The 21,504-nt window shown below is 36.9% G+C and overlaps 1 protein-coding gene across 2 annotated transcripts in view; it reads right to left on the reverse strand.

The window, feature by feature from the left end:
* The window catches only part of plekhh3 (pleckstrin homology, MyTH4 and FERM domain containing H3), a 163,568-nt gene that overhangs the window by 2,763 nt on the left and 139,301 nt on the right, over positions 1-21,504 (reverse strand). For both annotated transcript variants that reach the window (XM_061981952.2, XM_061981953.2), the window contains 7 exons: positions 19,687-19,810; positions 16,515-16,812; positions 10,139-10,346; positions 9,947-10,074; positions 9,699-9,813; positions 3,832-4,311; positions 2,267-2,461 (listed from right to left, as the gene is read on the reverse strand). In XM_061981952.2, coding sequence (XP_061837936.2) covers positions 2,267-2,461; positions 3,832-4,311; positions 9,699-9,813; positions 9,947-10,074; positions 10,139-10,346; positions 16,515-16,812; positions 19,687-19,810 — 1,548 coding nt within the window. The remainder of the gene's footprint in view (positions 1-2,266; positions 2,462-3,831; positions 4,312-9,698; positions 9,814-9,946; positions 10,075-10,138; positions 10,347-16,514; positions 16,813-19,686; positions 19,811-21,504) is intronic.

The following is a 21,504-nucleotide window of genomic DNA, read 5'->3' on the forward strand; positions in this document are numbered from 1 at the left end:
TTCTATGCTTTATTAAATAAATACTAAAAATAACACTTAAATCACAAAAATAATAGTATTATACCAACAATATTGATATGAATATGATCAAATAAATACTAATATGAATAAAAATATAAACATGAAATTATATGACTATGCATAATACGAATATTACTAACAAAAATCCATCCATTTATTTTCTATGCTTGATTAAATAAAGACAAAATACTATTAATCATCACAAAAATAATAGTATTATATTAACGATAATGATATGATAAATAATTATATAAATAACATGAAATCATATTATGAATACGCATAATACTAACAATCCATCTGTCTAATTTCTATGCTTTATTAAATAAATACTAAAAGTAACTACCGTATTTTCCGCACTATTAGCCGCACCTAAAAACCACAAATTTACTCAAAAGCTGACAGTGCGGCTTTTAACCCGGTGCGCTTTATATATGTATTAATATTAAGATTAATTTTCATAAAGTTTCGGTCTTGCAACTACGGTAAACAGCCGCCATCTTTTTTCCCCGTAGAAGAGGAAGTGCTTCTTCTTCTACGCAAGCACCCGCCCCCATAGAACAGGAAGCGCTTCTTCTTCTACTGTAAGCAACCACCCGCCCGCGTAGAAGAAAAAGCGCGCGGATATTACCGTACGTTTCATTTCCTTTGTGTGTTTACATCTGTAAAGACCACAAAATGGCTCCTACTAAGCGACAGGGATCCGGTTCATGAAAAGACGCAATCTCTCCATCCGCACACGGATTACTATTTCACAGCAACTGCCTAAAGACTTTCAAGAAAAGCTGGCTACTTTCCGTGCATATTGTAAAAACAAGATAGCTGAAAAAAAGATCCGGCCAGAGAACATTATCAACATGGACTTTTGATATTCCTGTGAACCGCACTGTGGATACAACGGGAGCACGTACGGTGAATATTCACACCACAGGGAATGAGAAGTCATCCTTCACTGTGGTTCTAGCTTGCCATGCTAATGGCCAGAAACTTCCACCCATGGTGATATTCAAAAGGAAGACCTTGCCAAAAGAGACCTTTCCAGCCGGCGTCATCATAAAAGCTAACTCGAAGGGATGGATGAAGAAAAGATGAGCGAGTGGTTAAGGTAAGTTTAAGTTTACGCGAAGAGGCCGGGTGGCTTTTTTCACGCAGCTCCGTCCATGTTGATATACGATTCCATGCGCGCCCACATCACGCTGGTTTTAATATATTATTAAAGGTTGACTGACCTATTTGACTGTTTTTTTGACATTCCTTTAGCGCAGTTAGATGTGGCTTACAACACGGGGCGGCTTATAGGTGGACAAAGTTTTGAAATATGCCGTTCATTGAAGGCGCGGCTTATAACCCAGGGCGCCTTATGGTGCGGAAAATACGGTATTAAATCACAAAAAATATTACCTCAACAATATTGATGTAAATATGATCAAATAAATACGAATAAAAATATAAATAACATGAAATTATGACTATGCATAATACGAATATTACTAACAAAAATCCATCCATCTATTTTCTATGCTTTATTAAATAAAGACTATAAATCATCACAAAATATTATAATAGTATTATATCAACAATATTAATATGAATAATGTAAATATGATAAAATAAATATTGATATGAATATGCATAATACTACGAATAATACTAACAACAACAATCCATCTGTCTATTTTCTATGCTTTATTAAATAACAAAAATAATAGTATATCAACAATATTGATATGAATAATGATCAAATAAATACTAATATGAATACAAATAACATGAAATTATACGACTAACAAAAATCCATCCATTTATTTTCTATGCTTTATTAAATAAAGACTAAAAATAGTATTAATCATCACAAAAATAGTATTATATCAACAATATTGATATGAATAATAATGTAAATATGATAAAATAAATACTAATATGAATAATGATATGCATAATAATGCAAATAATACTAACAATAACAAAAATCCATCTATCTATTTTCTATGCTTTATTAAATATATACCAAAAATAATAGTATATCAACAATATTGATATGAATAATAATTATATAATGATAATGCTAAAAATGATAAGTAACCACTCAGAATAATTCAACTGCCGTCCTGTGGAGCTAACAACCACATCAGGAGGTTGCCTACAGCCACATTCTGTGAACACCAATCTTTTTCCCTAATCCCTTGCTAAGTGCACTTTTGACTGAGTACTTGATGACGTCATTAGAATGTGAGTGTGTGGTCACCTTGGTGGTCTCAAAGAAGAGGTCCCTGCCCCCGGCAGCAGAGATCTTGAAGGTGTTGCTGTCAGAAACGCCATAAGAGCAGATTTGGCCGTAAGGAAAGGACTCCAAGGCCTCGGCTTCTCCCTGACGATACAAAGACACGCAGGTGGCCGCCACTCCCAACCACACCTTCTGGGAGAAAGTCTCCGCCGAACGCTGCAGGTTGAAGATAACACGACAATGATGTCATTATGTTATTGTTTTCCTTCTTCTTCACATGTTTTTACAACATTTATCCTCTCATCATCATCACTATATTATTTATATGATCACTATTAATACTAGCTTTTATAATAACTAAGATTATTATTTATGTTATGTGTAGCATTTTTTATATTGTATTAATGTTGAATTAGTATCAATAATATATCCGTATTATTATTGTTATTTCATTATCAATATAACTATTTTAGCATCATTATAATCATACATTACCATTAAATATTGTATTAACTGATATATTTATGAATAATATTACCGGTGCTATTGTTATCAATATTTTTTTTGTATTAAATCATTTATATAATAATTATTATTCATATTATTTCTAACAGTATTATATGTTATAATGGTTATTATGATCATGCCTATTAGTATTAATAATACAATAATATTATTTAGATAGCATTATTCATATTTATACTTAATGAATAATAAACGTTATTATTAGTACTATCAATATTAATAATGGTGGTTGCGTATTGATATTAAATCTTTAGCATAATTGTATTCATATATTACAATTAGATATTGTATTATTGCCTTTACTGATATTATGATTATTCATATTTTGTTATTACAAAATCATTTATATATTAATAATTATTAATATTATTTCTAACATTGTGTTAATGGTTTTTAATATGATGATGTGTATTAGTATTATCAATATTATCATCAAACATAAAATAAGGATATTTATGTTAAGTATAGCATTATCCATATTAATTATAGTTCATATGATTGCTATCAATATTAGTATTATTAATGTTATTAGTATTAATGTTATTTTAGTATTAATATTACTATTTGTAGCATTATTATCATTATTCATACATTACTGTTAAATATTTAATTACCATACATCGACCCTGAGAGGGACAAGCAGTAGAAAATGGATGGATGGACGATATGATTATTAATATTATCAATACAATGTTGGCAATATCATGACTAAATTATTTATATACCAATAATTATTATTCATATTATTTTTTATCTTTGTTATCAGGGTTTTTATCATTAATATGGTTATGCCTATTAGTATTATCAATTATTAAGAAAATAAGGATTATTTTTAAGTAGAATTATTAGTAATATAGTTAATATTACTTTTATTAATCATATTTGTACTATTAATGTTTAGTATAACTGTTAATTCTGTATTAATACTAGTATTTTTAGCATTATTTTATTCATGCATTACTGTTAAATATTTTAATTATTACTACTATTGATGTGATGATTGTTAACAATATAATAATAATTATTTAATAGATCATTCCCTTCAGCTATGAAGGACTCACAATATAAAAGTCGACTTCGTAGAGCGTGCATCCAAAGCCGGACCACTGGCGTGCGATGGCGAGGTAGGCGGCCATACTGTCTCTGCGGTGGTACCCGGCCAGACCCCTCCAGCGCTCCAGGATGGACGCCATGACGGCCGCCGCCTCCTCCTTCACGCGGCTCCTCAGGCGCAGGTCGCTCTCCACCTTCTGCTTGTGGGCCGCCGTGGCCGTGTGGCTCCACAGCGCCCCCGTCAGGAGCCCCGTGGGGAAGCGCTGCGAGGCGGGGCCGCCCACCTGGCAGGAAGGCGGCGTCTGCGGGGCGGACAAGGCCACCAGGACGCGGGACTCTAGCATGTGGCCGGGAAAGAGTTGGTCCAATGGCGGGCAGGGCACGTGGGTGCCGAAGTCCCCCCTGAGGGACTGGAGCCGGAGGGCCGCCAACGTCTGGAGGTCGTCCTCGCAGGCAGGAAGTTGTCCGCGCACGACCATCTCGTGGCACTGGGCAACAAACGGGAAGTGAAGAAGAACGCAACGTGAGAAGCACATACCGGTATTTGAAAAAAGTACAAGCTCATAAAACCCATCAAAGTTTCTTATCTTTATATATATCTCATAGGTGAAGGGAATGATCTATTAAATAATAATTATTATTATATCGTTAATAATCATCACATCAATAGTAGTAATAATGAAAATATTTAACAGTAATGCATGAGTAAAATAATGCTAAAAATAGTAAATTATTTCCCATTTGAAATGAACACAATTCATTTACACTATTATGTTCCATTAGGAGCACTTCTGCTGCGTACTCCTGTTGCCGTGACGATACAAGGCATAGTCACATTGTCATAGCAGTAATACTGATAGCAGTCATTGTGATAGTAGTAGTAAAATAACTAGTGATAGTATTCATAATACTAACAGTATTTCTTATAAGTTGTACCAGTAGTAGTATTAGTAGCAGTAATATTACTGATAGCAGTTATTGTAATAGTAGTAATATTATAAACTTGTAATATTCATAATAGTAACAGTGTTTCTATAAGTTGTACCAGTCGTAGTACAGTACTAGTAAGACTAATAATACTGATAGCAGTCATTGTGATAGTAGCAGTAAAATAACTAGTGATAGTATTCATTATAGTAACAGTATTTCTTATAAGTTGTACCAGTAGCAGTATTGGTAGCAGTAATACCACTGATAGCAGTTATTGTAATAGTAGTAGTTATATTCATAATAGTTACAGTATTTCTAAGTTGTACCAGTAGTAGTAGTAACAGTAATAATACTGATAGCAATCATTGTAATATTATAAATAGTAGTAATACTCATAATAGTAACAGTATTTCTATAAGTTGTACCAGTAGTAGTATCAGTAGCAGTAATAATACTGATAGCAGTTATTGTAATAGTAGTAATATTATAAACTGTAGTAATATTCATAATAGTAACAGTGTTTCTATAAGTTGTACCAGTAGTAGTACAGTACTAGTAAGATTAATAATACTGATAGCAGTCATTGTGATAGTAGCAGTAAAATAACTAGTGATAGTATTCATTATAGTAACAGTATTTCTTATAAGTTGTACCAGTAGTAGTATTGGTAGCAGTAATACCACTGATAGCAGTTATTGTTATAGTAGTAGTTATATTCATAATAGTTACAGTATTTCTATAAGTTGTACCAGTAGTAGTAACAGTAATAATACTGATCGCAGTTATTGTAAAAGTAGTAGTAATATTATAAATAGTAGAAATTTTCATAATAGTTACAGTATTTCTATAAGTTGTACCAGTAGTAGTAGTACCAGTAATAATACTGATCGCAGTTATTGTAATAGTAGTAGTAATATTATAAATAGTAGTAGTAATCATAATAGTAACAGTACTTCTATAAATTGTACCAGTAGTAGTAATAGTAGCAGTAATAATCCTGATAGTCATTGTGATAGTAGTAGTAGTAGTAGTAGTAATATAAATAGTAATCATTATAGTAACAGTATTTCAATACATTGTACCAGTAGTAGTACTAGAAGCAGTAATAATACCGATAGCAGTCATTGTAGTAGTTATATTAGAAAGTAATAGTATTCAAAACAGTAACAGTATTTCTATAAGTTGTACCAGTAGTAGTAACAATAGCAGTAATAACACTGATAGTAGTGGTAGTAATATAAATAGTAATAGTAATCATTATAGTAACAGTATTTATATAAATTGTAGCAGTAGTAGTACTAGTAGAAGTAATATTACTGATAGCAGTTATTGTAATAGTAGTAGTAATATTCATAATAGTAACAGTGTTTCTATAAGTTGTACCAGTAGCAGTGATAGTATACGCTGTACTATTCATAGTAGTAGTAGTAGCATTAGGAATAGAGGTAGTAATAGCTGTAGTAGTTGTACTTATACTAGTAGTAACAATAATCAAAGTATTATCAGTGATAATAGTAGAAGTAGTCGTCGTCGTCATGGTAGTAGTAGTACTAATAATAGTAATAGTAATGGAAATAATAGTAATAGTAGTTAAAAAAAAAGTCATAGTAGTTGTAATAATTGTAACAGTAGTAGTAAGAGTGATACAAGTAGTACATGTGATAATAGTAGTAGTAATAGAAAGAGTACTAATAGTAATATAAATACTCATAGTAGTTAAAGTAGTGTTCTAGTAGTCCTAACAGTTGTAGTAATAGTAGTAGTCATAGTAACATTAGTAGTAAAATAAGTCACAGTTGTAATAGTAATAGTGGTAGTAATGGAATTCATAGTAAAAATGGTCATAGTAGTTGTAATATTTGTAGTACTAGTAGTAATAGTGATACAAGTAGTCGTAGTAACAGTGATAAAACTACTAGTAATAGTCATAAAATGAGTACTTATAGTAATAATAGTATTATTAATGGGAGCAATATAAAACAATAGTTAAAGTAGTTGTACTAGTAGCAATAATAGTTGTGGTAATAGCAATAAAGGTCAGAGTAGTATACATAGTAGTAGAAGTCATCACAGTGACAGCTGTAGAAATTGAAGTAGTCGCAGTAATTGTGATAGTCGTAGTAATAGTAGCACAGAGTATGTATTGTATTAGTAGTCGTAGTAATAGCAATAGCCGTGTAGTAGTGGCAGTAATAGTAAAGTGGCAAATGGTAATAGTAGTAGTATAGCTTGTAGTGGTAGTAATAGTATTGGTGATAGCAGTAATAATAGTAATAGGTGTACTATACTGGTACTAGTATTAGTAATAGTCATAGTAATAGCAGTAATAAAAGTAACAAGTAATAGTAGTTGTAGTGGTTGAAGTAGTTGTACTGGTAGTAGTAATAGTCATAGTAATAGCAGTAATAAAAGTAACAAATAATAGTAGTTCTAGTGGTTGAAGTAGTTGTACTGGTGGTAGTTGTAAAATTGGTAGTAATAGTAGTGAAGGTCATAGTAGTATACATAATATTAATACTAATAGTAGTGGTCATAGTACATTAGTACTATGAGTAGTATATTACTTTCACCTTGTACACAATATTCTCTTTTTCTACTTTCACCTGCAGCAGCAGTTATAGTACACGTAGGTAGTAGTGATAGTAATAATAGCGGTACTGATAGTAATAGTCTTAGCAGTAGCGCTAGTAGTGGTAGTATTATAATGGCTAATGGTAGTAGTAATAGTAGTTGTACTAATACTAGTAGTGATAGTCATAGTAATAATAGTAGTAGAAATGGCAATAGTACAAATAGTAGTAGTAGTAGTTGTTATACTAGTAGTAGCAGCAGTAATGGTAATAGTACATTTAATAATAGTTGTACTGATACTAGTAGTAGTAGTAATAGCAAATGTACAATTCAAATTCTTACAGCACCAAACAGAAGTACTTGGTGTCAACACGTGTAAAGTAAAATAAACTATTATGTAGAGTGTACAGTACTGGAAATAATGTGTAACCACCTGCTCAAAGTACTTCATATAGACTGTGTACTGTACTAGAAAAGGTGTGTTATTACCTGCTCAAAGTACAGTACTAGAAAAGGTGTTTTATTACTTCATGTAGATTGTGTAGAGTACTAAAACAGGTGTGTTACTACTTCATGTAGAGTGTGTAGAGTACTAGAAAAGGTGTGTTATTACTTCATGTAGAGTGTGTACAGTACTAGAAAAGGTGTGTTATTACTTCATGTAGAGTGTGTACAGTAATAGAAAAGGTGTGTTATTACTTCATGTAGAGTGTGTACAGTAATAGAAAAGACGTTTTATTACTTCATGTAGTGTGTACAGTATTAGATATTACCTGCTCAAAGTACTTCATGTAGCATGTGTACAGTACTAGAAAAGGTGTGTTATTACTTCATGTAGAGTGTGTAGAGTACTAGAAAAGGTGTGTTATTACTTCATGTAGAGTGTGTACAGTACTAGAAAAGGTGTGTTATTACTTCATGTAGAGTGTGTACAGTACTAGAAAAGGTGTGTTATTACTTCATGTAGAGTGTGTAGAGTACTAGAAAAGGTGTTATTACTTCATGTAGAGTGTGTAGAGTACTAGAAAATGTGTGTTATTACCTGTTCAAAGTACAGTACTAGAAAATATGTTTTATTACTTCATGTAGAGTGTGTACAGTATTTGATATTACCTGCTCAAAGTACTTCATGTAGCGTGTGTAGAGTACTAGAAAAGGTGTGTTATTCATGTAGAGTGTGTACAGTACTAGAAAAGGTGTGTTATTACTTCATGTAGAGTGTGTAGAGTACTAGAAAAGGTGTGTTATTACTTCATGTAGAGTGTGTACAGTACTAGAAAAGGTGTGTTATTACTTCATGTAGAGTGTGTACAGTACTAGAAAAGGTGTGTTATTACTTCATGTAGAGTGTGTAGAGTACTAGAAAAGGTGTTATTACTTCATGTAGAGTGTGTAGAGTACTAGAAAATGTGTGTTATTACCTGTTCAAAGTACAGTACTAGAAAATATGTTTTATTACTTCATGTAGAGTGTGTACAGTATTTGATATTACCTGCTCAAAGTACTTCATGTAGCGTGTGTAGAGTACTAGAAAAGGTGTGTTATTCATGTAGAGTGTGTACAGTACTAGAAAAGGTGTGTTATTACTTCATGTAGAGTGTATACAGTACTAGAAAAGGTGTGTTATTCATGTAGAGTGTGTACAGTACTAGAAAAGGTGTGTTATTACTTCATGTAGAGTGTATATAGTACTAGAAAAGGTGTGTTATTACTTCATGTAGAGTGTGTACAGTACTAGAAAAGGTGTGTTATTACTTCATGTAGAGTGTGTACAGTACTAGAAAAGGTGTGTTATTACTTCATGTAGAGTGTGTACAGTACTAGAAAAGGTGTGTTATTACTTCATGTAGAGTGTGTACAGTACTAGAAAAGGTGTGTTATTACTTCATGTAGAGTGTGTACAGTACTAGAAAAGGTGTGTTATTACTTCATGTAGAGTGTGTACAGTACTAGAAAAGGTGTGTTATTACTTCATGTAGAGTGTGTACAGTACTAGAAAAGGTGTGTTATTACTTCATGTAGAGTGTGTACAGTACTAGAAAAGGTGTGTTAGTACTTCATGTAGAGTGTGTACAGTACTAGAAAAGGTGTGTTATTACTTCATGTAGAGTGTGTAGAGTACTAGAAAAGGTGTGTTATTACCTGTTCAAAGTACAGTACTAGAAAATATGTTTTATTACTTCATGTAGAGTGTGTACAGTACTAGAAAAGGTGTGTTATTACTTCATGTAGTGTGTGTAGAGTTCTAGAAAAGGTGTGTTATTACTTCATGTAGAGAGTTCTAGAAAAGGTGTGTTATTACTTCATGTAGAGAGTTCTAGAAAAGGTGTGTTATTACTTCATGTAGAGAGTACTAGAAAAGGTGTGTTATTACCTGCTCAAAGAGGAAGAGATACTCCATGCTGTCCACAGAGATGCTGTCAGCGTCCAGCAGGCAGTAGAGTTTGAAGCACAGTTTCAGCTGACCTTTGGACTCTTTGCTGGAGATGCTGCACTCACAAACACCCACAAACACACACACACATTATAGACTATGTGAAACCAGAGCAGCACAAAGGCCGCTGTGTTGGCGTTCTGCGAACAGGAAGTGGAAAAGGTTGTGGGCGAGTGAAGGACTTTCACCTGGTGAGGATGTCGGCCATGAGCGCGCCGCCCGACACGGGCTGCTCCCACAGCGGGGTGTGCTGGTACAAAGCGAAAGTGTTCTTGCTGTCTTTCAAGCCCAGCCTGTGCTGCATCCTGTGCACCACCTGAGGAACACGCTCCACTTTAGAAAAATACAGCGGGAGAACGTTACTGCCGAGGGGGTCAGACCTCGTTGGCGGTGGTGTGGGAGCTGATGTAGAGCTGACAGGACCCGGGTCCAGGGTAGTGCACCGTGCACAGCATCTCCTGCCGGCTCATCAGCCTCTGGATCTCCTCCCAGGACGGAACACACTCGCGACACTTGGTCTTGTCCAGGGACTCGCTGATGAAAGACGCGTAGTTGTCCATCTCGGAATCGGGGCTCTGGTTCTGGATCCTGTGATTAGAAAGTCACATTCTAAATGGTGTCTAATATCGGCAAGGAATAAAGCTAATTAGTCACCTGTGGAAGGACAAAACAGGGAATTTGAAATGGGTTACAGTCCTGTTTTTCAACCACGAGTGTGCCGTGAGATTATCTAGTTTCACCTATTTGGGTTAAAAATATTTTATGCAAACCAGTAATTATAGTCTGCAAATGATGTGTTGTTGTTGAGTGTCGGTGCTGTCTAGAGCTCGGCAGAGTAACCGTGTAATAATCTTCCATATCAGTAGGTGGCAGCCGGTAGCTAATTGCTTTGTAAATGTCAGGAAAAGTGGGAGGCAGGGTGCAGGTAAAAAGGTGTCTAATGCTTAAACCAAAATTAAACAAAATGTGAGTGCCCCTAAGAAAAGGCATTGAAGCTTAGGGAAGGCTATGCAGAACGGAACTAAAACTCAACTGGCTACAAAGTAAACAAAAACAGAATGCTGGACGACAGCAAAGACTTACTGTGGAGCAGCAGACGGCGTCCACAAAGTACATCCGAACATGAAATATTCTTGATTGCTAAAACAAAAGTAGATGCGGGAAATATCGCTCAAAGGAAGACATAAAACTGCTATAGGAAAATACCAAAAAAAGAGAAAAAGCCACCAAAATAGGAGCGTAAGACAAGAACTAAAACACTACACACAGGAAAAAAACTCCAAATAAGTCAGGGGGTGATGTGACAGGTGGTGACAGTACACCTACTTTGAGACAAGAGCTATATTGATGCATGCTTGGTTATGCTTTAAAGTCATATCCAACAATTGCGACGACTTTTTACTGTCTACTGAAGTTTCGTTTTTTTTTTTTAATGATTTCAACGCAAAAAATGTGCCTAGGCTCAAAAAAGTTTGAAAAACACTGCTCTATAGTAGACTTTGGATTTTGGTCTACAGATTTTGTCAGAGTTACAGGAGCCTTCTGCTGTTTTTTTAAGGACCCTTTGCAATAATGCAGATGGGTAGTACCGTTCACAATAGCAGTAAAGGTCAGAGTAGTATACATAGTAGTAGAAGTCACATTGACAGCAGTAGAAATAGAAGTAGTCGCAGTAATAGTGATAGTCGTAGTACTACCGGTATGTATTATGTATTGTAGCCAGTCATAGTAGTAGTAATAGCAATAGCAGTGTAGTAGTGGCAGTAATATTAAATAATACTTCCTACTGAGGCAACACACCATAGGCCTTCTGCCATAGCCTATATACTACTGCCCTCTAATGTTTTGGTATTGCAACTGCATGCAAAGTCTACTATATAACACGACAATGATGTCATTATGTTATTGTTTTCCTTCTTGACATGTTTTTACAACATTTATCCTCTCATCATCACTACTATATTATTTATATGTTTTCATCATTAATATTTATGTTATCGACATCACTATTAATACTGTCGTTTATAATAACATGATTATTATTTATGTTATGTATAGCATTATTTATATTGTACTTAATATGATTAATGTTGAATTAGTATCAATAATATATCCGTATTAGTATTGTTATTTCATTATCATCATTAACTATTTTAGTATCATAATAATCATATAATATTACCATGAAATATTGTATTAACTGATATAATTATGAATAATATTACTAATGTTAACATTTTGTATTAACTAATTTATGTAATAATTATTCATATTATTTCTAACATTATTATACGTAATGATGGTTATTATGATCATGCCTATTAGTATTATCATTAATAATGAAATAAAAATATGTATATAGCGTTATTCATATTTATACATAATGATTGATATTTTCAACGTTATTAGTAATATCAATATTAATAATGGTGTTTGCGTATTCATATGAAATCTTAACATAAATTAAGTTTAATTTAACAGTTAATATCAACTGTATGTTAAATAAAAAAGTATATTATTAAACAATTAACATTCATTGACACACAAAAGTACCGAAAATTGGTACCGTTGTTGACTACCATGTACTAGGTACTAGACTAGCACATTCAGTTTAATGGCAAAGACTACTTTCTACCTGAGGCAACACACTGTAGGCCCTCTGCCCTAGCCTATATACACTACTGCCCTCTAATGTTTTGGTATTGCAACTGCATGCAAAGTCCACTATTTAATACTTGCAAATGAGACTAGCATGAAAAGTCTAATATATATGTGGAAGGGGGTGTGGCCTGCGGGCCTGCCGCGGAACGGGGTGCGCAGGGACCGGCCTCGAAGACAGCGACAGGGGATGTTATCTCATCACCTGTCGCCTTTATTAGCAGCAGCCGGGACGAGACACGGCAGTTGGAGTAGGAGCCAGAGAGAGAGAGACGGACTAAGAAGAGACATTTTGCTGGAAAGCAAAAGGCTGGCAAGATTTATGAAAACAAAACAGTGTTGTACCCTGAAATCCGGGCTCTCGTGGCAGTGTGTGGTGGTCCAAGGAACCCACTAGAGGGGGACCTCTAATATATAATACTTGCAAATGAGACTAAGTGTAGGAAAACAATATAAAACAAATGGACAGCACAGTTAATATCAACTCAATGTTAAATTAAAAAAAGTATATTATCAAACAATTAACATTCATTGACACACAAAAGTACCGAAAAATTGGTACCGTTGTTGACTACCAGGTACACTCACCATTTTTGAGTTTAGCATACAGGTACTAACAATAGACTGAATTTAAGCCCTCGCAAGACAAAGTGTAACTAAGTAGTGTTTACCACGACACCCTTTTTCTTTTTTCTTCTCTATTTTCTTTGAGCCGCTGACAAAATGTTCACACGTTAGCTCAGTGGGGACGTTAAACAGCTTCAAAGCGAAGAGAAAAAAAACCCAAAACATGTTTGACTTTGACCGAGCGCGCCAAACAGGAAGAGGTGTTTCCGTTTGGCACGGACCCGAGGGCCACTTCCTCCCGGCGGAACGTCCAGGCTGGACGCATGAAGCCGCGCTTTTAGAAACCAAAAGAAGCTAGAGAATTTAGAATAAATACAAAAAAATGAAGTTATGAGCATGTGTAAACCCAAAAAGGAAGGAGACTATTATGTTCTATATAAATACATTAAAAAGAGGCGTTCAAAGACTGTTGGAGAGAGAGACACTTATTAGGAATGTTCCACTGATCCCTACTTTACCCCCTTTTTTGCTGCTTCCTTGCCCACTTCTCTTCCCTGCCAGCCCACACATTCTCTGGGGGGCTTCTCAGGCCAGGAGTGGGAGGTTACCTGGGCCCCGCTCCAGCCTTGGCGCTGCCCAGCTGCAGCCTCAGAACAAAGTGCGTGAGAGCAGCGGCGGCAAATATTAAAAAAAAAAAAAAAAGGGTTATGTGCGCTGCGTGAGCCAAAATGTTCATACCAGGCGCAGACATATAGATAAGGGCCCCAGCGGCCCTTTGATGGGGGACAGAAAACGTGGCGGGGGGGTCGGGGGGGGGATTAGCGCCCCGCTAATAGCGCAGATCAGCATGCATGAGTGGCTGATTCGGAGCTGCAAACCCTGCATTAAAAAGACTGCAGACGCTAACAATGTCGAAGCCTACAATGGCGCCGAGATGCTTTTTCTTTCTCCTCCGTCTCAGAACTCGGTGCTCTGAATAACTTGATGTGCTGCAACATGCGTACAGGAAGATCAATCCCAGCTCCAATTTCATGGACTAGATGGTCCAAGAGCAGATGAAACAAAGCAGCTGTTAATACTATAACAGAATCTTTGCACAGCTAACCGAAGCGACAGCACCTCTGCTGGTTGCAGCCAGTACTGCAACTGGCCTCAAACGAAGACAAATCAATATAAAAAAAAACTTATATTGTGATATAGTTTTTACTAGAGATGTCCGATAATGGCTTTTTTGCCGATATCCGATGTTCCGATATTGTCCAACTCTTAATTACCGATTCCGATATCAAATGATACCGATAATTAACACATTATTATGCCTAATTTTGTTGTGATGCCCCGCTGGATGCATTAAACAATGTAACAACGTTTTCCAAAATAAATCAACTCAAGTTATGGAAAAAAATGCCAACATGGCACTGCCATATTTATTATTGAAGTCACAAAGTGCATTTTTTTTTTAACATGCCTCAAAACAGCAGCTTGGAATTTGGGACATGCTCTCCCTGAGAGAGCATGAGGAGGTTGAGGTGGGCAGGGTTGAGATGGAGGCATGGGGGGTGTATATTGTAGCGTCCCGGAAGAGTTAGTGCTGCAAGGGGTTCTGGGTATTTGTTCTGTTGTGTTTATGTTGCGTTACGGTGCGGATGTTCTCCCGAAATGTGTTTGTCATTCTTATTTGGTGTGGGTTCACAGTGTGGCGCATATTTGTAACAGTGTTACTGTTGTTTATACGGCCACCCTCAGTGTGACCTGTATGGCTGTTGACCAAGTATGCTTTGCATTCACTTGTGTGTGAGAACAGCCGTAGATATTATGTGATTGGGCTGGCACGCAAAGGCAGTGCCTTTAAGGTTTATTGGCGCTCTGTACTTCTCCCTACGTCCGTGTACACATCAGCGTTTTAAAAAGTCATAAATGTTACTCTTTGAAACCGATACCGATAATTTCCAATATTACATTTTAAAGCATTTATCGGCCGATAATATCGGCAGTCCGATATTATCGGACATCTCTAGTTTTTACCCATATCGCCCAGCTCTAATTTTAAGCATACGGCGGCATTCGTCATTTACAACTATTGCTAATCATGACAGACAACAAAGTTTACTTTGCGACAAATGATGTTCCAGAACCTTATATTTTTGAGCCTGAATATAAAGAGGATGAGCTACAAGTTTTAGAAGCTGAGTGATAAGCAGATCCAGAAAGTTATTGCTAAGTGCTAAACAAGAAATAAAAATTCCAAACATAGTAAAACAATCACTTACTGTACAAAGTCTGCTCTCACTGGGATGTCGACTGATAAAATGTTTATATCTTCCCGTTAAGATGAAGAATTAATTAACAATCAATTCCACACTGACTTACAGGTCCTCCTTATGCAAAACTGACTTTTTTTTGTTCTAATATTAATTTGTTCCTGGAGCCCTTGGAGAATAATACACTATATTGCCAGAAGTATTTGGCCACCCATCCAAATGATCAGAATCAGGTGTCCTAATCACTTGGCCGCATAAAATCAAGTACGCAGAGAGCTTCATGGAATGGGTTTCCATGGCCGAGCAGCTGCATCTAAGCCATACATCACCAAGTCCAATGCAAAGCGTCGGATGCAGTGGTGTAACCAAGCTGCGGGCTGTTCTAAGCGGTCTAAATAAAGGCTCAATAAACACACTTTCAGTACACTATTGAGACTTCTCAAAATTTGTCCAAAAAATTAAATATGGCAGATTAAAGTATCTAAACCAGGGGTATACAAAATGCAGCATAAGAGCTATTTTTGGTCCGCAGCTGGTATTTTAATGGCCATATTCTAAAAATAAAACAATTTCCTCATGGACGCAGCTCGTACTTCGAATAGCTCTTATTGCAAAACATTGTCGCCCTTTGAAATAAAATTAACTTATTTTTATTGGTGCACCACAATCATTTTAACATGAAACATCCCTTTTAGAAAGAAAAATGAACTTTTAAGTAACAAATATCATATGAAAAACAATATCATAGAAATTCTCAAACTGGGGCTCCATCTAGTGATACACCAAGGATTTAAGTAATCTTTTAAGTGGAGTGTTTTATTTTCCTACCAACACAGTGTTACTGTTCAAACTGTGTGTAGTGTTACATTGGGCAAAAATATTCAACAAAATCTCTGCCTCGGTTTTTAATGAATACTTAGGCCTACTACGCTACTGTATTTTAACATTGGTCATTATGGTGGTACTTGGAGGGCAAAGTGTTTTCTGAGGTGGTACTTGGTGGAAAACGTTTAAGAACCACTGCAATAGAGTGTAGTACAAACAACTAAAATAGTTTATGAAGTAATGGAACCTCGGAAAGCGGATTTCTACGGTATTTCCTTCAAGATGCTTTTGCATGAAACACATCATCATCAGCAGCAGCTTCATATTTTCATGGATAAATATCCGCTGTTTAGATATTTTAACGTTTTTGCTGGCTTGGCTGTGTCAAAGTTCATTGTTTTGTTCAGGTAGCTTACAACCAACTGTCCAAGGAAGCTAAAGTTACCTCTTGAGGTGGAACCTCAGGTACTTCAGGACGGTGGCGCCGGGCAAGAAGGTGCAGCTCATGCAGGTGAGCAGCTGCCAGTAGCGCAGGTGGGCGGCGGTGTAGGGGGCGGGCGTGTGGCTGGTCTGCTTCACCAGCTGGCAGTAGACCTCGTCGCGCAGGGGCCGCAGGTCCAGGCAGGTCTGCAGCACACCCTGGATGATGGGGACCGGGTCCCGCGACAACTCCAGCTGCTGCAGGCAGTAGAAGAGCTTGACGGCCTCTTCTCGCAGCGAGCCGTAGCCTTTGCCGTTGTGGTCTGCGCGGAGAAAGACGACTCATTACTCGGTATGTGCCTATTTTCTAGAAAAGGTACGTGATCGCCATTGCAGATTAAGGCCTTTCAATGCCGATCACACCCTGTGGTCATATTGTTTGAACTATTAGTCCCCCGGCTGACTAGGTAGCAGCAAATGATGTATCTCCATACACAGTGTGGAGCCGCTCCCTTAAGTTAATAATAATCATTATGGCAAATTAACTGCATTTCTTAACATCTAAACAACTTTTTTTGTCTAAAAATGCCTGTAATATTGAATCTATGCGAGTTTTACTAGAATCGGGTATTTTGGTAAGGTTTACAAATACAAACCCCGTTTCCATATGAGTTGGGAAATTGTGTTAGATGTAAATATAAACGGAATACAATGATTTGCAAATCCTTTTCAACCCATATTCAGTTGAATGCACTACAAAGACAAGATATTTGATGTTCAAACTCAAACTTCATTTTTTTTTTGCAAATAATAATTAACTTAGAATTTCATGCCAAAGTAGTTGGGAAAGGGCATGTTCACCACTGTGTTACATCACCTTTTCTTTTAACAACACTCAATAAATGATTGGGAACTGAGGAAACTAATTGTTGAAGCTTTGAAAGTGGAATTCTTTCCCATTCTTGTTTTATGTAGAGCTTCAGTTGATCAACAGTCCGGGGTCTCCGCTGTCGTATTTTACGCTTCATAATGCGCCACACATTTTCGATGGGAGACAGGTCTGGACTGCAGGCGGGCCAGGAAAGTACCCGCACTCTTTTTTTACGAAGCTACGCTGTTGTAACATGCTGAATGTGGCTTGGCATTGTCTTGCTGAAATAAGCAGGGGCGTCCATGAAAAAGACGGCGCTTAGATGGCAGCATATGTTGTTCCAAAACCTGTATGTACCTTTCAGCATTAATGGTGCCTTCACAGATGTGTAAGTTACCCATGCCTTGGGCACTAATGCACCCCCATACCATCACACATGCGGGCTTTTCAACTTTGCGTCGATAACAGTCTGGATGGTTCGCTTCCCCTTTGGTCCGGATGACACGATGTCGAATATTTCCAAAAACAATTTGAAATGTGGACTCGTCAGACCACAGAACACTTTTCCCATTTTGCATGAGTCCATCTTAGATGATCTCGGGCCCAGAGAAGCCGGCGGCGTTTCTGGGTGTTGTTGATAAACGGCTTTCGCCTTGCATAGTAGAGCTTTAACTTGCACTTACAGATGTAGTGACCAACTGTATTTAGTGACAGTGGTTTTCTGAAGTGTTCCTGAGCCCATGTGGTGATATCCTTTAGAGATTGATGTCGGTTTTTGATACAGTGCCGTCTGAGGGATCGAAGGTCATGGTCATTCAATGTTGGTTTCCGGCCATGCCGCTTCAAGGAGTGACTTCTCCAGATTCTCTGAACCTTTTGATGATATTATGGACCGTAGATGTTGCACTTTGAGAAACGTTGTTCTTAAACTGTTTGACTATTTGCTCACGCAGTTGTGGACAAAGGGGTGTACCTCGCCCCATCCTTTCTTGTGAAAGACTGGGCATTTTTTGGGAAGCTGTTTTTATACCCAATCATGGCACCCACCTGTTCCCAATTAGCCTGCACACCTGTGGGATGTTCCAAATAAGTGTTTGATGAGCATTCCTCAACTTTATCAGTATTTATTGCCACCTTTCCCAACTTCTTTGTCACGTGTTGCTGGCATCAAATTCTAAAGTTAATGATTATTTGCACACAAAAAAAAAGTTGATCAGTTTGAACATCAAATATGTTGTCTTTGTAGCATATTCAACTGAATATGGGTTGAAAATGATTTGCAAATCATTGTATTCCGTTTATATTTACATCTAACACAAGTTCCCAACTCATATGGAAACGGGGTTTGTAGGTCATAACATCTCAGCAACAAGCTGTAATATCTTACTGAGATCATTTAGGACCAAAACTCTTAAAACAAGTAAAACACTAACATAAAATCTGCTTAGTGAGAAGAATTATCTTATCAGACAGAAAATCAGCAAATATCACCCTTATTTGAGATATTTCATCTTACTTAGATTTCAGTTTTTGCAGTGCAGGTGACCCTTCTGGAAAAGACTGCAGTTGACAGTCGAAACATGTCAGTCAAAAGTTCCATCCAGTATACGAAAAATTTGACTAAAACAGGGGTCGGCAACCCGCGGCTCCGGAGCCGCATGCGGCTCTTTGATCACTCTGATGCGGCTCAGCAGCTTACTTGCTGAACCCCCCAATTTTCCCGTGAGACTTCCGGATTTCAGTGCCTCTCGCAGAAAACTCCCGGGATTAATATTCACCGATTTTCACCCTTAAAGCTATAATAAGGGCGTGCCATGATGGTACAACATTTGGCGCCCTCTACAATCTGTATTAACAGCGTGCCAGCCCAACATTTGTTATATAATATACATCTTCTGCTTGCACACGTACGTGACAGCAAGGCATACTTGGTCAACAGCCACACAGGTTACACTGACGGTGACCATATAAAACAACTTTAACACTCTTACTAATAATGCGCCACACTTTGAACCAAAACCAAACAAGAATGACAAACACATTTCGGGAGAACATCTGCACCTTAACACAATATAAACACAACAGAACAAACACCCGGGCTACATTATACACCCCTGCTACCACCAAACCCCGCCCCCACCCCAAGCCTGCTCCCTCACACATTTGTATTTGTATGCAGTGTTATTTCATTTAAAATTTCAAAAATTTTTGCGGCTCCCATTGTTTTCTGTAATTTGTGAAACTGGTCAAAATGGCTCTTTGACTGGTAAAGGTTGCCGACCCCTGGACTAAAAGAACATTTTCAAACATGGTCAATGGTGCTTACATGTGTGCTCCAAGCCGCCGTAGGGGAAAGGCAGCAGGGGGGCGTAGAGCGGGCCCTGGGTGTACTTCAGGATGGCGTTGTGCTGGTAGATGTGCTCCACCGCCTCCGGGTTGAACTTGTTCTCCTGAAGGAAACAAAAAGAAGCTCCAGTTCATGTTCCTTCGCCATGCGTGCGGGTGATCGAGTGCGTCCGGGGGGGTGAGCGGGGGCGCATTTCTAACCGCGGTCACAACGCCGCTCTGGCAACCTTCAAAGCGGCGGGCGAGGTCAAGCGACGACCCGGGAGACACGCCGCGGCTCGGCCGACACGTAATACTTCATCCGCCCGTGTCAGCGAGGTCGACGTGTTTCGAGTCCTTCGAGGAGAGGACAGATGGCTTCCGCGCTATCGCCAAGCAGCACCTGTTGCTCATTAGCAACGCTGCCACCGATACGCTCAAAACCCGCGACCCCTTCCTTTCTCTCTGGCCGCCAGACAAGCGTGCTCAGTGGGGCAAAGTTGACACATTCCTCCGCAGTGTTCCGTGCACGCCGGTGACACCCCGGTCTGTTTTAAGTGCAGGGATGACATTCGCCACTTCCAACAAAAAGATGATGAAATGTGTCGTGGATGCTGTTTGTCACACCAACATAACATAAACATGCCAGCAATTTTCCTTCATTATCCAAACCGCACTCAGCATGTTGGCAAGCAGGAGACACGAAGTGTGTTTACAACACTTGGTCCGTTAAAGCCTGCAGCTCTGCTTTTACTAATGAAATGAAGATTTTTATTGCCTTTTTTGCATTTCAGCCTAAGGGTTTAGTCAAACTCTACAGTAAAAGTGTCTGGGCCAGACTGAAAATTAAAAACAATTATAAAGTTGTCGTTAAACGTGAATGAAGTCACCAGAATAACGTATGATTTTTGCAGGAATAAAAGTCGTAAAAAAATAATTAAACACTTTTTCCAATGAAAGGAAAAAAGTCATAATCTTATGAAAATACAGTATTTACACTTTTGGTCAAAATTTCAATTAGTCGGTTAAAAAAAAAAAAAGTCATAATTTCTGTGTGATGTTTTTTGTGGGGGGACAAAAATAGTAAAATTATTAAGTAAAAATCCTACTTAAAAAAAAAGAAAAAGGCAGAATTATTACAACAATAAAGTTGATTTTTTTTTTGTGAAAATATCCTATCACCATAAAGTCAAGTTTTTGAAGAACAATAAAAAAATACTCTTTTTTTTTTTTTTTTTTTTAGGTAAAATTATGGATTTCCAGTGTTTTGCCAAAAGTAGATTTTTTAAAAGTCTACTTTATTGTTGTAATAATTCTGCCTTTTTCTATCAACATAAGGTCACGTTTTTTGAAGAAAATAAGAAAGTAGTTCTTTTTTGAGGTAACATTAGCAATTTTGACAAACTGTCAATTTTTTTTCCAGAAAAAACTAATAATCCTGCAAGAATAAAGTACTTTATCTTAAAAAAAAGAAAACAAATATTTTTTGGGGAAAAAATACATTTATGACAAACAAATCATAAAGTTTTATTTTACTATTTTTAAAATATGTTTTATTTATTTTAATATCAGTATTACTGTATTTTAGAAGAAAATACCAAATTTTACAAAATCATACTCTTCGCTTTGGGGAAGTAAAAGTCCTATTTAAAAAAAAGAAAAAGGCAGAATTATTACAACGATAAAGTTGATTTATTTTATTTTTTTTAAATCTACTTTTGGCAAAACACTAGGAATCCTATCACCATAAAGTCATGTTTTTGAAGAAAATAAGAAAGTACTTCTTTTTTTAGGAAACAGTTGCAATTATGACAGTCAA

Source organism: Nerophis lumbriciformis, linkage group LG24 (genome assembly GCF_033978685.3).
Source record: "Nerophis lumbriciformis linkage group LG24, RoL_Nlum_v2.1, whole genome shotgun sequence".
NCBI lineage: Eukaryota > Metazoa > Chordata > Actinopteri > Syngnathiformes > Syngnathidae > Nerophis > Nerophis lumbriciformis.